Source organism: Monodelphis domestica, chromosome 2 (assembly GCF_027887165.1).
Source record: "Monodelphis domestica isolate mMonDom1 chromosome 2, mMonDom1.pri, whole genome shotgun sequence".
Lineage (NCBI taxonomy): Eukaryota > Metazoa > Chordata > Mammalia > Didelphimorphia > Didelphidae > Monodelphis > Monodelphis domestica.
This window is the reverse complement of record NC_077228.1, coordinates 510,603,849-510,620,407: the sequence shown is the minus strand read 5'-3', so window position 1 is coordinate 510,620,407 and position 16,559 is coordinate 510,603,849. Positions and strand designations below refer to the sequence as shown.

The following is a 16,559-nucleotide window of genomic DNA, read 5'->3' as shown; positions in this document are numbered from 1 at the left end:
GCCTGTTCTCAAAGAGTTTACAAATTTTTGGAGGGATGGGGTGGGGCATGAACACAGACATTTGGCTTCTGGTTGAAGCTCTCTATCCAGAGATAGAAAAACTTGTCTCCAGAGGCAGCAGAACCCACTTTGGGAGAGTCTTTTCCTAATCCTTCCTTCTGAAACTTCTAATGATTAGGAATCCTAATTCTACCTTCTGGGACCAAACAAAACATGTCCACTTCCTTTTTTACAGCAGTATTTCCAGCATTGAAATATTTCTCCATTCCAACTGATAAATGGTCAAAAGATTGCTAAATAGGCAATTCTCAAGGGAAGAAATTAAAACTATTTATGTGCTTCAACTCACTCATAATTATATGAGAAATGCAAATTTAAAAAACCCTGGGACTCTACTTCACAGCCAGATTGACAAAACTGACAAAAAAAAAGAAAGAAAATTGACAAATGGTGGAGGGGCTGTGGGAAAACAGGCACACAGGCATTCAAAATGGTATTGCCATTCCAGAACACAATTTGGAACTCTGCAAAACTACTAAAATGCACATGCTCTTAGATCCAACAGAGGAAAAGATCCTATGTGAATAAAAATATTTAGAGTAGTTCTTTTTGTGGTATCAAAGATTTGGAAACCGAGGGAGTGAGCATCAACTGGGAAATGGCTAAACAAACTATAGGATATATCATGGCACATAAAGTGTGATAACATATAAAATGCTTGCAAAATTTAAAGCAATTATATAAATGCTATTATTATACATGAACATAGTTAAAAAAAACACACACACACAACTACTGTGCTGTAAGAAATAAAAAGATAGTTTAGAAAAATCTGGGAACCCTATACCAATATAAGGTCAAAATGGGTATATGATTTAAACATAAAGAGTGAAATTATAAGTAAATTAGGGGAACACAGAATAGTTTACCTGTCAGATCTATGGAGAAGGGAAGAATTTATGACTAAACAAGAGATAGAGAACATTATAAGATATAAAAAGAATAATTTTGGCTATATTAAATTTAAAAGGTTTTCTACAAACAAAATCAATGCAACTAAAATTAGAAGGAAAACAACAAACTGGAAAAAATTTTTATAACAAATTTCTCTGATAAAGGTCTCATTTCTCAAATATCTAAAGAACTAAGTCAAATTTATAAGAATACAAATCTTTCCCCAATTGATAAATGATCAAGTGATATGAATAGGCACTTTTCAGATAAACAAAAGCTACCTAGTCATATGAAAAAACATTCCAGATCACTCTTGATTAGAGAAATGCAAAATAAAACAACTCTGAGGTACCACCTCACACCTCTCAGATTGGCCATTATGACAGTGAAGGAAAATAATAAATGTTGGAGGGGATGTGGCAAAATTGAATACATTATTGGAGTTATAAACTGATCCAACCATTCTGGAGGGCAATTTGGAATTATGCCCAAAGGGCAATAAAAGAATGCAAACCTTTTGGTCTAGTAATACCACTACTGAATTTGTATCCCAAAGACAAAAAAAAAAGGGGGGGGGAAGAACCCATTTGTACAAAAATATTTATAGCTGCTCTCTGTGGTGGCAAAGAATTGGGAACTAAAGGGATGTCCCTCAGTTGGGGAATGACTGAACAAAATGGAATACTATTGTCCTATAAAGAATGATACAGTATGATTTCAGAAAGAACTGGAAAGACCTTCATGAACTGATGCAGTGAAATAAGCAAAACCAGATCATTTTATACAATAACTGCAATACTGTAGAACTATCAAATGTGATAGACTTTGATACTAATAGCAATACAATTCTGAGAGATTTATGAAAAAGAATGCTATCCACCTCCAGAGAAAGAAATGCAGATGAAAACATATGATTTATCATTTTTTTATTTGGGTATGTTTTGGTTTTATAATATTGTTTGCTTGCAAAAATGAGTAATATGGAAATGTTTTGCATGATATTACATGTATAACCCAGACTGAATTGCTTGTCAGTTCCAGGAAGGGGGAGGGAATAGGGGAGGAGACAATAGGGATCTTATGACTTTGGAAAACTTATGTGTAAATTTGTTATTAAAATAAAAAAGTATATAAAAAAAAAAGAAAAAACTTGGGAAGACTTGTGTGAACTGATTTAAAGTGAGCAGAACCAGGAGAACAATTTATAGAATAACAATAGTATAAATTTTTTTTGAAAGACTAATTCCAATGTCAGCAAATAAATGTTAAAAACCATTTCTTCAAGTAATTGGGATAAGTATACAATAAAATATTATTGGGGGAAAAAAGAAGATAAGAATTCCAATCAACCATGATTCCAGAGCACTGATCATGAATACTTACTCCAGTTAGAGGGGATACTCAATATTCATAAGGTGACAAAGTTTTTGGACATGGCCAATATGGGAATTCATTTTGCTTGAATATACTTGTTACAAAAGTTTTATCTTCTTTTTTTCCTCAGTAAGGTGAGATGGAAGAAAAGTGTGATAATTGAAAAAATTTTCAATTAAAATGTTATTTCCTTTCTAAGTCTTCTCTTTTCCATGCTAAACGTCCATAGTTTCTTTAGGGCTATATGGAGTCACCTAGTCAAACACTTTCCTTTTACCAAAGAGGAAACTTTAGCCACAGAGAAGTGATTTGTTCCAAATCACACAATTAATATGGGGCAGAGTTGGAAATGGAATATACACTCTTGTCAGTCTAACAGCTGAGTTTGGGGGAATGCTGTGGACTGGTAAAGGCCTGGCTAAGAATGGAAGGAATATACCCGTTTTACTCCTTCTCTTGAGTCTAGACAGTTAAATATCCATATGTATGTATGTATCTGTATGGATAGATCGAAGTCTCCCTTTCTCTCTTTTCTCATTCTCTCTTTCCTCTCTTCCTCCTTCCTTTCTCTCTCAGGGAGGGCTAGGGCATGTCAGTGCCTCCTAGGCAGGAGAAGACCTTCGAGGGGCCAAAGTCCTCATTTCTCAGGGCCTATCCCGGCTCTCCCAGACATGCAGTCCTTCCCCCAGTGCGGAAGCCCCGACAGAACGTCCTGGGGCCACGTTCCGAGTTCCCGAGCCCTTCTCAGGGCACTAGCCACCCCACACTCCGGGCGGGTCACCGACGGTGGCGCCCCACCCCGCTCCCTCCCCGTCCCCCACCTCTCCACAGAGGGGGTGGCGGCCTCTCTCTCAAGCTATAGGAAATAAGTCCCTCCTCCTTTTCTTCATCTGACTTCGAGGCCTAAGCCGGGCCCACAGCTCGGGCACTCTCTAAATTCGAACCCGGGCCCGGCCGGGTTCCAGTCCCGCGCCTCTTACCCGGGACCATTGGGACCGTGAAGGACCAGGGCAGGGAGGGGAGAGAGCGGAGCGTCGGTGATCAATTTTAAGGCTATTAATCCCTTCTCTCAGTCTTTCGGTCGGCTCCGCTGAGAGGGGAGCCACCCGTTACCTTCACTCACCCGCTACCTCCCCAGGTTCTTTCTTCTCCCCATCTCAGGGCCCCAGATCCACTCACCGCTGGAGCCCGGCCCCTTCCCTTCCCTCCGCCCGGGTCCCGGCCCCGCCCCCCCGCGCCAGTTGCCAGGGAGCGGTTGCCATAGAGCTGAGCAGTTGTCCGCGTGCGCAGGCGGAAGTTCCCGGATCGAGGCGCCGCCATCTTTGCTGCCCGGACGCCGAGCGAGAGGCTGACAAGAGAGTCGGAGCCGCCATCCGCTGCCATCCGTCGCGCAGACCCTGCCGGAGCCGCCGCCGCTATGGACGATCGGGAGGATCTGGTGTACCAGGCGAAATTGGCCGAGCAGGCCGAGCGATACGACGGTGAGTTTGGGAGGAGCGGCCAGCCGGGATCCCCGGCCCCGGCAGTGCTGCGGCGGCCGCCGCCGCCGCCCACAGAGGCCAGGATCAGGAGACAAAATGGCGGCGGCGGCGGCTCGCAGCCCGGTCCGGGGAAGGCGGGCTCGGGGCGCGCGGCTAGGGCCTGGAGTGGGGGCTGCGGGCCTGCGCGGCTCCGCGTCGCCGCCGCCCCCCCTCGGAGTCCGCGCGTGGGCGGGAGGCTGGGGCCCCAGCGGTGGAGGGAGCTGGTTGTAAAATGGCGGCCGGGGGAGGGCGAGTCCCCGGGCGGGGGAGGGGGAGGCGGCGGCCGCCAAGGCGGCGGCGAGAGCGGCGGCTCCCACCCTCCCGGTAGCTCGCCCCTCCCCCCACATCTCCTCGGCGGCGCGGCCAGCCCGCCGGTCCCGGGCCTCCGCCCCGCCGCGTGCCGCCCGGGAAGATGGCGGGCGGGGGGGCGGCGGCGGCTCCCCCGAGGCCGAGGCGGGGCGGCGGCTTCACAAAGGCAGGGCCCGGGCTCCCTGGGGCTCGCATTGGTGCCTCTGCGGGCGGCGTGGCCAGGCTAGGAGCGCGCGGACCCCGCGCCGCCCTTTAACTCCCGCACCCTTCGGGGCCCCGAGGCGCCTAGTCGGGTCATGTGGCCCTCGTCCATCTTGGCCGAGAGAGCTGGGCCTGGCCCAAGGTTCGGACCGGGCCGCCGCCGCCGCTTCGAATGGTGGCGGAAAGGATGGATTCTATCCTTTTATTCCTTTCTGCAGGGATCACTTTCACACTGAAAGGAGTGTTTCCGCCTTCCCCGAGGCTACTTTGCCCCTGGAATGTCCCCTCGTAGCGCCCTCCCCTCCCCCTCTGTCCTTCGCGGACCCAGCCTCCTTCCCCATCTCCCGCATTCATTCACCCACCATCTTTTGGCCCCTTGGACGAGCTTATCACCTCCCTTTTCCTTTCCCTCCCGGAGCCCCGCCTCCCTCTTCCCCTCCCTTCCCCCTCCTGCTCCCCTCCCCCCGCCCAGGTTAAAACTGCCCATTTTCTGGGGAGGAGGGGCTGCTGGCCTTGGGACCTGGTGGGTTTCCCCAACCCTGGGGGGCTTTCTCCCTTGTTTTAGCTGTGAATTTTAAACACTCCCGCAGGTTCCTGGTTCCACGAAAGAAAGTTTGGCAATGACAACACATTTGAGTTCCTAGATTGGGGTTTGGAAGACACTAGGCAGCCCTCTCCATCTCAAACTTGGAAGATCGGGACATGAAAGCTATCAAAATTCCCATTTTAGAAAATGTCCATTTTGGTGGGGAGGAGGGGGTTTGTGCCTCAGGGACACACTGGCGTCGTTTTGCTATTTAAAGTCCAAAATCAAAGGAAGGTGAACTGTCAGTTACTGAACATTTATTAAAGGCCCACTACATGCCCAAGCGCTATGCTGAGCTCTGACTTCCTGCTGCTTGTTTTTTCATTCATATTCCCCACATCAATTCTCCATCTACTTCTGGGGAAACAAAAATTACTAATTGATATGCTTTGAATAGGCTTGTCCTGAGGGAGGGGAAACTTTCTTCCTTGTGCCTTTTTAGTTAAGTTCTAGAAGGTTTTAAGAGCCACTTCTTGGTAAGAATGGGCAAAAATAGGGTCCTGTAATAAATATTTACCTGTTTAAACCTTTTTTGTTTAAGGTGACTAAATATCAGCCACATTGTTTCTATGCTGTGTACTTGCACCTCTAAGGTGGGAAAGGGGCAGGGGCCATAGGATTGTTCAGCGGTAACCAAACAAACCAAAAAGGTGGTGAAGAGATTCTAATTTTTGTGGATCAGGGTGTTAAACTGTGTTCACAATGTATAGATTTCCTTTGTCAACGTTTTGTACCAGGATCTCATGAAATAGGTATTCTGTGGGGATGGGGGAAGAGGATTATAATAGAGGATATGTGGCTCTCAACAAAATGGATGGATCCCAAGACTCTTGGTTGCTAGGCAAATAAAATTTCCCTTCTCTATACTTGGTATGAATGGGATGAACCTAGTTCCTCCCATCTGCTCATCTGAAGACTTAGATCTAGTGCTCCTCCCACTTTTTTCCTTACTCTTCTCTCCCTGCAGTGCCCCTGCCATTTTATTTTAATTTCTCCCTCAAAATTAAAATACCCATTTTTTTGTGTGTGTTAATTCTTCTGGTTAGAGCTTGAATAAAGGAACTAAGCTCTAAGCCCTCCTGGAAAACCGGGCAGTTTTGACTGCAGATAGGAAGCAGAGACTAATATCACTTCCTGCCTGTTCTCCCTGAAGGTTAAATCAAACATCCTACGGGTTTGAATATGTCTGTATTCAAAGGTTTCTGTGGTAGGTGGTTGTAGTACTAAAAGGGATCATTCTCTGGATCCATTCATTGTTAAGGAGGCAAATTAGAAAGAAATATATTTAGGTTTATGGTTTCATATTCTCTGACCTTAAGGACTAGAAGACATTTTAAAGATTTTGGAAACCCTAATAAAAACCTATTAAGCAAATAGGTTTGTAAAAGACTTTCAGTATAAGGGAGTAAAACTCCAAATCTATCCCACTTTAGTCAGTTTTTCTTTACCTGTTTACCTTCCCTGTAGGTTGGAAATAGTTGTTAGATTATTGAGTGATTATGTTCGCTAAGAAAATGCAGCACACACCTTTCTGATTCTCTTCTATTCCTTGGTTCCCTTGGATTTGAGATTGGTTGCTATTTAATTCTTTATAAACTTGACCTGGGGCTAGGATTCTAGGTAGTTTTTTGGACCCAGATAACTGTAGCTGAAAATTATTGCCCCCAGGGATTATTTTTTTTCTCAAACTACTAGAAGCTCCCCTTTTTTGTATCAAAATCGATTACTGTTCTGTATTAGTTAGGGAAGAACTTTGAATAAAATATTAATACATATTTTTAGTTAGAACATAAATTAGAAATGGATTCATTTTGTCTGTCTAAAAGAGAAGCTGCTATTCTGTGTGGTTGGACATTTTGTGAGCTCTAGTATCCTGGTATTTCAATTAATAGTAGATTTAGCTTTTCTATTTCTTTTTTAAATCCTTACCTTTTATCTTAGAATCAATACTAAGTGTTTGTTCCAGGGCAGAAGAGCAGTAAGCCTTAGGCAGTTGGGGTTAAGTGACTTGCCCAGGGACACAGCTAGGAAGTAGCTGAGGGCAAATTTGAACCTGGCACTTCCCATCTCCAGGCCTGGCTCTCAATCCACTGAATCATCTAACTTCCTATAACCATGTTCTTTTAAGTGCACTTTTCTGTCCTAAAGACTTTTACAACATTTATCTCTTTCTATAGAATTTGTAAATTGCTTCTAGTCTGTGATTCTTTTTCAAGGATTACTTGAGGTATCACTTCCATTTTCAGGCTTATCCTCTGCCTGAATTCCTTTATAGCATCTTCTAGGATCTTACAGCATCTTCACCCTCCACTTGGTTTTTGGTGGGTGAAAGGAGGGTTACTAGCAGGCCATTTTATTTTCCACAGCTTTGTATTGCTGTGAAATTCTTTATCTTTATCTGTCTCCTGAGGTGCCTCACCCTTGGGGTCCAAGGATAACAACTCAAGGCATTCAAAGATGGTTTTTCAAGCTAAAATGACCCTCATTCCCCATTCCCCATTTTACAGGTTGCAGTTTCCTTTCTCATCACCATGTAAATGGTATTGTGTAGGGAATAGGGTGCTGGACTTGGAGTAAAAGAAGACCTAGTCTCAAGTCTCATCTCTAGTGCTCTTGAACTTTATGACTTTGGATAAGTCTTTTATTTCCTGGGCCTCCATTTCTTCATCTATAAAATAGTGGGTTGAATGACTTATAAGGTCATTTTCAGGACTAAATTTGTGTTCTTATATTTGCACTGCAATTTGTTTTCTTTACTAAAGTTATGGGTCATTTTCCCTTGTTCTACTTTACCTGTTTACTCAATGTATGACTTCGGAAAAACGCATTTAATAATATTGTTCACCCTATTGCATTTTTTTATCCCTTACAAAGATGAAGGATCTTGGATCATCTAAAGTCCTCTCTTTAAATTCTAATATCTCTGTTAGCTTGCATGATCCCAAGCAAGGAAAGGGGAAAAGTCTTACTTTACTATTTATTGGCATGCTTAGGTCTTTTTAAGCAATGTCTGTTATCTATCTCATATTGGGAAGACTCCAGTTATGTATCTATATTAATTAGAACAACAAAATGTTTTCTATTTGTACCTTTAGGGTATCTGACTCAAAAGCATGATAAGTGAAAATTTCCTGTTATAAGTTGAATTCAGTGTCTTCAGTTATCAATGTTTTTCTTGGAATCTGTAAAATGAGTCTGACTGTTTGATTTAGAAAGGATTGTTTTCAGAGTTTACAATTGTAGCAGCAAATGGATAACTTTATAAAGTTGTTGGATGCAAACTAAATTGATGAGTTTTCACACTGTAAAAAAATGAAGTCAGAAATGAGTGGGGGAATTTAACTACTGTAAACAGAATGAAATGTTTGCATTTGTATATTACATTTAACTATATACTTCTTTAGGAATGTGCTGATTAGAAATTTGACTATAATTTGGTTGATATTACATTATAAAGTGGGTCAAATGCTTTCCCCTTTTCCAAAAGGGTAAAGTTTAATATAGGAATGCTATTTGTGTTTTAAGATTGAGTGTCCAGCTTTAGGCACTACAAATTGAGTCACAACTAGGGATTTATTTAGATAAAATCTCAGAACCAATGTAGACATGTTGCAAAGCCTAGTAATCTGTTACCCTAGATATAGTAAGGGAGTGTAGTGGGGGAGGGTTTCACAGTTGGTTTTACTCTGCATTTGAATAAGGCACTTCCTTTTCTGTTTCTGTTTCCTTTTGTAGAGTGGAGTTACTTGCCTTTATGGTGAGTAAGGATGGGATGTTAATTAGATGTCTTCAGCAAAAGCTGGCATAGGAATTGGAAAGCATTCCTGTCTCAGCTGTGTTCAAAATGCTACCTACAGGTGACTGTCTGAAATGTGTCAGAGTGGAGTGTGTTTAAAAAGTAGCAACTAAAATAAAGAAACCAAGGGAATACAAGGGAACCATAGAAGGCTTCCTTTGGATTATTTTAAAATGCTGAATTGTCTCCATTTGATTAACAACTTCTCTTTAAGAACATTTTCCTCAGCTGGTATTGCTTAACTGTCAGTTGCTAAAGCATTCTTTAGAGTAAGAGTGGAAATGTCTTAAATTAACATTTACATACCTTCTGAAACTTCTTGATAGGTTTTTGAAAAAATCCTTTTCTTCCATCTTAAAATTGATACTAAGTATTGGCTCCAAGCCAGAATAGTGGAAAAGGCTAGGCAATGGGTATTAAGTGACTTGGGCCAGGGTCACACAGCTAGGAAGTATCTGAGGTCACATTTGAACCCAAGACTTCCCTTCTTTAGACCTACCTACCTGTCCAGTCTCCTAGATTTTTAAATTAGACCTGTTGGCTTGTAGCAACTGTGTTGTCTGTGTGCATGCTATCCAGATACATTAATATGGATGGTTTATTAAAGTTGTCCAGAAGAAGCTAGTTAGGTTTTTTACATTTTATTTCCTGCAACCACTCATGTTATTAAATTATTTTGATTGATAAATTTGGACTTGTTCCTTTCAAGGTCACTTTGAGGTTAGCAAGTGCCATTTTCACTGTGATGATGGAATAAAATTGCTATACTAGTTAATAACATTAGTATGGAATTTCTCAAATTGGAATTTCTCAAATATCCATGTTGAACTGGTATGGAAAGAAATACTTTCATATCTTGAATGGCACAGGTTCAAATAGCCTTCCCCCCAGTTTTTTGGAAAGGACTCTCTAGCTGTTACCCCTGACCTTCCCATTGAAATTCAGTTGCTTGTTGGGTATTGGTATTTCCATTTATCCATTGAAGCATACTGTAGTTAGACTTTCTACCCATCCCTAAACCTACCCTTCTACCCTATACCTTCTAATGCCCATCCTTTTGTTAGGGGCCTGTTACTTGCATGGAATTTGTACCACTGCTAGGTTATTTATGATCTGGAATGAAGAACTCTTCAGCTAATAAACTGGTATGTGTATACATTGTTTTACCCTCCCCTTTCTTGATTTTACCTCAAATTTAGAGATATGATCTGAGAAACCTATTATATTCCTGTTTTTAATACATAGTTATGGAAAAAAGTTTATTTGATGGTGATGCCTTCCCAATAATGACAAATGGGTTACTAGGATTGGTCCAGATCCTGTTTGGTGTAAGCCAGGAAGTAATCTGTTCCTTTAGTAACAGCATTAGTAACAAATGATTATTTGATTCCCTAGATGGCATCAAGGTAAAGAAAAAAAATATTTGTCATTACTAATCAAAAGTTTAGCAATAAAGGTTGAAGAATTTCATCTCCTTTTTGGAAATTTGTAGTCTTAAGTTTTAGTTAGGTAATCTTTAAATCAGATAGCATTTAAGTGGCTTATTTATAATTCTTCACTAATATTTAGTATATACTAGTTTGTGTCCCAGGGAAGTTGGTAACTATATCACTATAACAAAACTTTTAAAATGAATTTTGGATATAATGATGCCTTAGTATATAATAAATGTAAAAATAAAAAAAATCCAAAACGTTTATCTTAGAATGCTTTTAAGTATCTGTTCTTTTTTTTTTTAACCTTCATCTTCCACCTTAGAATCAGTACCATGTATAGTTTCCAAAGCAGAAGAGTGTTAAGGGCTAGACAATGTGGTTAAGTGACTTGCTCAGGGTTACACAGCTAGGAAGTATCAGAGGTCAGATTTGAACCTAGATCCTCCTGTCTCTATTAAGTATCTGTTCTAAGGCAATAGAAGTTAGGACTAAGCCTAGGACAACTAGGCAATTGGGTTGTCAGCCCAGGGTCACTCAGCTAGGATAGTCAAATTTGAACCCAGGATCTGACTCCCTATCCACTGAGCTACTTAGCTGCCTCAAATGTAAGGAAAATCAGTTGGTATTGGGGAACTTCATTATTACTTAGACACCTGGTGGTATCACCTGACTAATTTAATGAAGCATTCTTTTGTCAGTCAAACATTTCTTGGCTTTATGACCTATCAGTCCTATGATAAGCTTCCGATAAAAAGAGAAAAATAGTCTTTGCATTTTACTAGAGAGATCCAACTTGTTCTGCTAATAATGTACAAAATCAAAGGCTTTTTTTTTTTTTTGAGAATGTGAGGACATTAAATACTTGGGAGAATCATGAAAAGGCTTCTGAAGGGAAGTGATACCTGAACTGATCCTTGAAGGGAGTTCAAAGGTTCCAAGAGTTAGAAGTAAGGAGAAAGAACCTTCTGGGTAGGGTAAATAGCAGACCCGATTGAATAAAGTCCTGAAGGTTCGAGATGAAATGATGTGGAAGGGGCAGGAACATCTGTTAAAGGCCAGTTTGAGTAGAGTTGAGAATGCCAGAGCAGGGGAGTCAGTGATGGCAGAATAGTCTGGGGCCAGATTGGGAAGGCCCTCCAAGGTCATGCCAGGAATTCTGTAGACCAGTAAGTTAATTGGTAAGTGAATAGCTGGTTCTGTTTAGTAGCATAGAATTTCCTGATGTGTTACCCATAAATAGCTAGTTACCAAAAAATTAGGATATAACACTACTGAGATTGCAGAGGGTATAACTTGATCTTTTTAGGTGATTGGTTAGGTGCTTGAAAGTTAGTGTTAGGTCATCATTATGTTAGTTGTTAGGGCATCATTATGAACTCTAAAGATGACCATTCATTGTCTTGTATGTGTTGTGAAAATTTGCTTGTTAAGGAGATCCACTTAACAAATTTATTGTGTTTGTAGTAAAAATTATTGACTTATTTACTGCCTAGCAGTAAATATGCAATGGGTCATTGCAAATTTTTTTTTTTAACCCTTACCTTCCATCTTGGAGTCAATACTGTGTGTTGGCTCCAAGGCAGAAGAGTGGTAAGGGCTAGGCAATAGGGGGAGGGGGGGGAAGTGATTTGCCTAGGGTCATACAGCTGGGAAGTGTCTGAGGTCACATTTGAACCTAGGACCTCCCATCTCTAGGCCTGACTCTCAATCTACTGAGCTACCCAGCTACTCCCTTACTGTGAATTTTTTATGTTATTTGAACAAATAGCATGTATTAAGTGACTACTATATGCTAGGTACTAGGGTTATCAAGACAAAAATGACCAGAACATCATAATGATAATTATTAAAATTTTATAATTTTAGTTTAGATTTTATAGAACTTCCTTATTGTTATAAATTAAACTACTTTTGTAAACATTGCAGTTTTAATTAATACAAGTTTATGATTACATTTCTAGGCAGAGATAAGAAAATGAGGAAAGGGATACTATGTGGAGAGAGTTTCAGTCTTCTAAACAGTTTCATTGATTGAACTATTTCATGGGAACTACCATTTCTGAAGTTAAATTTCCTCCTAATCCCAAATCCATTTCAAGTTTTCTGTTCAAAAAGCCTTGTGACTTTTCTACTTCAAAGTAAAAGGGAATAGGCTTTTAGCTGTTTCTCTTTTCAGTATTTTATAGACTTTCCTGATTTATTGAGTGCATTTTACTGCCATCTTGAGTTTTACAGTCAAACCAGGACTATCAGGAACTTGCCACAGATAAGATTTTAAGTACCAGAACTTTGGTTCATTTTGAACTGTGGAATGACTGTCTTTCTCAATTGAATAATTTACATATGGCTCTGCCTTCTTAAACAGAACCCCAATTCTTTGATGTCATAACAGTATTTGTAATGGGTGATACACTCAATGACTTGTGTTTTCTTCTGGCTTTTTCTAGATTTTTCTGTCATGTTCTCTGCTGCCACTTTATCTGCATATATCATTTGTTTTGCTTCAACTTGCTCAATGTGGGCCTGCAACCTACTAGTTGAAGTTGTAGGACTGGGCAAGTCATTTAGTCCTTCCCACATCTAGAAGATGGGGGATAATAAATAGCATCTTACCTGCTGACCTTCCAGGTCTGTTACAAGGTTCAAATAACAGTGGTGGTACTTTGAATTTCAAAAGGTCATAAAAACAGAAGTTAAAATTATTATTGAAGACATAGCTTGTCAAAAGTCACTGAGAAAATAAGGAAAAATTGACTGAGATATTGAGTATTTTTCTGATTGGTTTTTTAAGTATAAAGTATACGAGTTTTAGGGTCTAGACCAGGGAACTAATTTTTTTTAATGTCCTGGATTCCTTTGACAGACAATCTAGGTGGAGCCTATGAAGCATCTTAGACTGTTTTTAAAAGCATAAATTAAAGTACATAGGTTTACAAAAGATCATTTATTATGTAAATATTATGGCCTTTTAAAGAAAAAGGCAAGTCAATTGACTAAAAGTTAAAAATACCTGGCATTGGCTAACATGTTTTATCTGTTGAAAGGGATTCATTGCTTCCTGGTTTCTACTGTGTTTCATATAAGAAAACCTTCCAGCTTGGTGCAAAGTGTTATTTAAAAAATTTTTGTTGATCTTTTGTTTTTATATTGACTAAATTTCTCCCTTATTCCTCCAACTTACCTCCTCCCCAAGAGCCATTACATATAATAGAATATTTTTTAAAAGAAAAAGGGAAGAAGAAAAAACAATTGGCAAAACCAGTTAATATACTGAAAAAAATCTGAAACTACTAATATGTAGTGGTTCATACATGTGATCTTTCCTGCTAGTAAAGTGTTAATTATGAAATGACATTTGGTAAACTTTGCTTTAAATTTTATATTAAAGATGTCATCTTTTGTTGAAGGAACTCTAGGCTAACAATATGTCTCATCTTTCACTTCTCACTCATAACCACTTAGGTCAGTAAGTCAGAGGCAGTACTTAACCTGAGCTGACTCTAGAGCCTCTATTTTTTTACTGTCATTTTGCCCTGAGGTGCTTAGTAGGTTTTTTGAATTGAATTTACACTATCACCATTAAAATTTTTTTTAACTTTTTGTTGATTTTGTTGATTTTAATTTCACTTTTACTTTGACACCACCACTTCCCCTACCCATAGAGCCAACCATTACAAAGAATAAAAAAGAAAGGGGAGGAGCAGTCACTTGTTCAATGTTCCATAGCCATAGAGAGACCTTTTCTCACCCAACATTTTCAGAGAAGGGAAATTACATTTTCTCATTTCTTTTTTTTGTGAATAAGCTTGGTTGTAATAGTAAATAGCTTGTTTTCCATTTTTTTTTGTTTCTTTACATTTCCATTGTTACTGCATTTTTATGGTTCTGCTTAGTTCACATGGGGTCATACTTTTTCTGTATTCAATGGCTCTCTTATTCCATTAATTCAAGTACTATTTGTTCACCATAATTTAAGATGTTGCCTAATCCACTGGAATCTACTTTGTTTCTAAGTCTTTGTTACTATAAAAACTGACATGAGGGATATTTTGGGGTTGGACGTCTTCCTGATCTTTGATTTCTTTCAGGGTATATACCTTCTGGTAGGCTCTGGTTTTTGCTGCATTTGAATTTAGGAGGGAAGGAGTTTGAAGTTTCCCTTGGCACTTAAAAAAAGAGGGGCTTCATCCAAACTTTCCATTCTTTGTCCTTCATACAGATATTCTATTGCCCATTGGCATGCCTTGTCTTTGAGCCCAGTCTTTTCCTTGTACCCAGCATGTATTCCTTCCTTAGCCTTGCCTCCTAGAACCCCTATCTTCAGAGTTCTGCTCAGATGTCACCTTTTAGATGAAGTTTTTCCCGATTTTCCTCATGGCTACCCAGTTTTGTTGTATGTGCAGGTGTTTTGTTGACTCCTAACACTTCAAGGCCAATTTAAGATTAGTAGCAAGAATCTTTTGCGTTAATTTGTTAAGAACTGAGTTACCGAATATTTCTTTACTTTCTTAAAATTTTTATTTAGTTAATTAATTTAGAATATTTTACTATGGTTACATGATTCGTGTTCTTTCCCTCCCCTCTCCAGGAGTCAACGAGCAATTTCACTGGATTTTACATGTATCATTGAAGACCTTGAGTTTTTTAGGAGAGAATGTGGGATAAAGACATTGGAGTTCTTATACCTTATAGGTCTTAAATTTTGAAAAAAAAAATCATCCTTTTTATTTCTACTTGGAGTGGCTTCATATCCCTTTTTCCATTGGGGAAGTTTATTTGTAAACTTCTTAATGTATTAAAAAAAACTTAGAAAAGCAATGCAGCCTCAGATGAATCACATCAAATGCTTTGATCCAGTTTTTGGTTTTCAAAGTAAATATGGCTGTGTCAAAATAAGAACCCAGTTCTGGTTCTAAAAAACCAAATCCTCCCCCAATCATCTTGTACTTAATTTGTTTTGTATATGCATGTTTTGTTCCTGACTCCCTTAAGGAATGTAGTAAGATCCTTGAGGACAATAACTTGTGATTGTGTCTGAATCCCCAAGGTCTAGCTCAGCCCCTGGCTTCTATCAGGCACTTTATTAATAAATGTTTATTGGTTGATACTCCCACTTGGAAAAAATGCCCTACCCTGTTGGGCTCCCCCTCTCCCCCTTTCTCCTTCCTTGAAATGAAGGTAGGTGCCAAATCAATCCGATTTAGGGGAAATATGTGGTCTTCTCATATTGAAAAATGCCCAGCAGAGGTGTGGATAACATTATACATAAGCAAACTTGTCCTCTGCTCATGATATTTTTTTGGTCTAGACCTGAGATTTGTTTGACAAAGTGACTTACTATCATGTAAGATTTGTATTCAGGGTGTTAGCCAGTATATGTTAAACTGCACTCAAACACAAGTTTAGCTGATTCAGACCATCTCTGTCTACTAGGCCAATATGCTATTATGTATTGATTTATTTGGTATAGTTGATCCACAGTATAATAGTAACACCAAAATGATTTCCCATACCAGATAAGTGAGCATTTGGAACTGTCATTTTGGGTTGACCCATTAGTACAGTGAACATTGGCATGCATCTTTGGAATGTTTATTATTTAAAGGAGTAATTTTATAGAAATATAGAGGAGTAAGACATTCCTGTATTTTGGGATCTAATATTTCATCTAGCATCCTGTTAGCACCATGTGGAATTAAGTGCTCATTAATCAGGCTGTTAGGTGGTTTTATAGTGCCAGGCCTTGAGTCAGGAAGACTTCTTGAGTGTAAAGGACACCAGGTCTAGAGATAGGAGGTCCTGGGTTCAAATGTGGCCTCAGACACTTTCCAGCCATGTGATCCTGGGCAAGTAGCTTAACCCCCATTGCCTAACCCTTACCATTCTTCTGCCTTAGAACCAGTACCCAGTATTTGTACAGGTTTAAAAAAAAAAAGTATATTTAGCCTTAGGTTGTGTATGGGACTGAGGAATCATCCTGTTCTCCTTAAGGCAAATTTCTTAATGTTGTGGAAACCAGTCTTTCATTCTCCAGTGTGTATCTAGTCATCATTCTAACTAGATACTCACTGCCCTGACACTCCCCACAATTACCCTGTTTGATCCCAAATTCCTTCTGCAGTATAAGAGAATTCCTGTTCTTTCCTCTCTAGCTGTTACTCTGGAAACAATCAAATTGGCAGTCTGCTTTTTGTAACATTCTAATGAATTGAATTGTTCTGACTTCTCTTCCCTTTGACTTCTTAACAAATCCTGTCTTATTCCAATATTTACTCTTTCAGAGACTTATTTTTTTTCTTTCTCAGTGCTCAGCACAGTACCTAACATGGTAATCACTTTTCCAGAAGCACCATTTCATTAAGATGCTGTAGCCAGCCATGTTG

The 16,559-nt window shown here is 39.8% G+C and overlaps 1 protein-coding gene across 2 annotated transcripts in view; it reads left to right on the top strand.

Annotated features, from left to right (window-relative positions):
• The first annotated feature begins 3,160 nt into the window (after positions 1-3,160).
• YWHAE (tyrosine 3-monooxygenase/tryptophan 5-monooxygenase activation protein epsilon) overlaps positions 3,161-16,559 on the top strand; it is a 38,893-nt gene continuing 25,494 nt past the window's right edge. Inside the window, exon 1 of one of the 2 annotated variants that reach the window (XM_056819599.1) lies at positions 3,161-3,809. In XM_056819599.1, coding sequence (XP_056675577.1) covers positions 3,746-3,809 — 64 coding nt within the window. In that variant the 5' untranslated portion in view covers positions 3,161-3,745. The remainder of the gene's footprint in view (positions 3,810-16,559) is intronic. The other variant, XM_056819600.1, reaches the window with a different exon arrangement.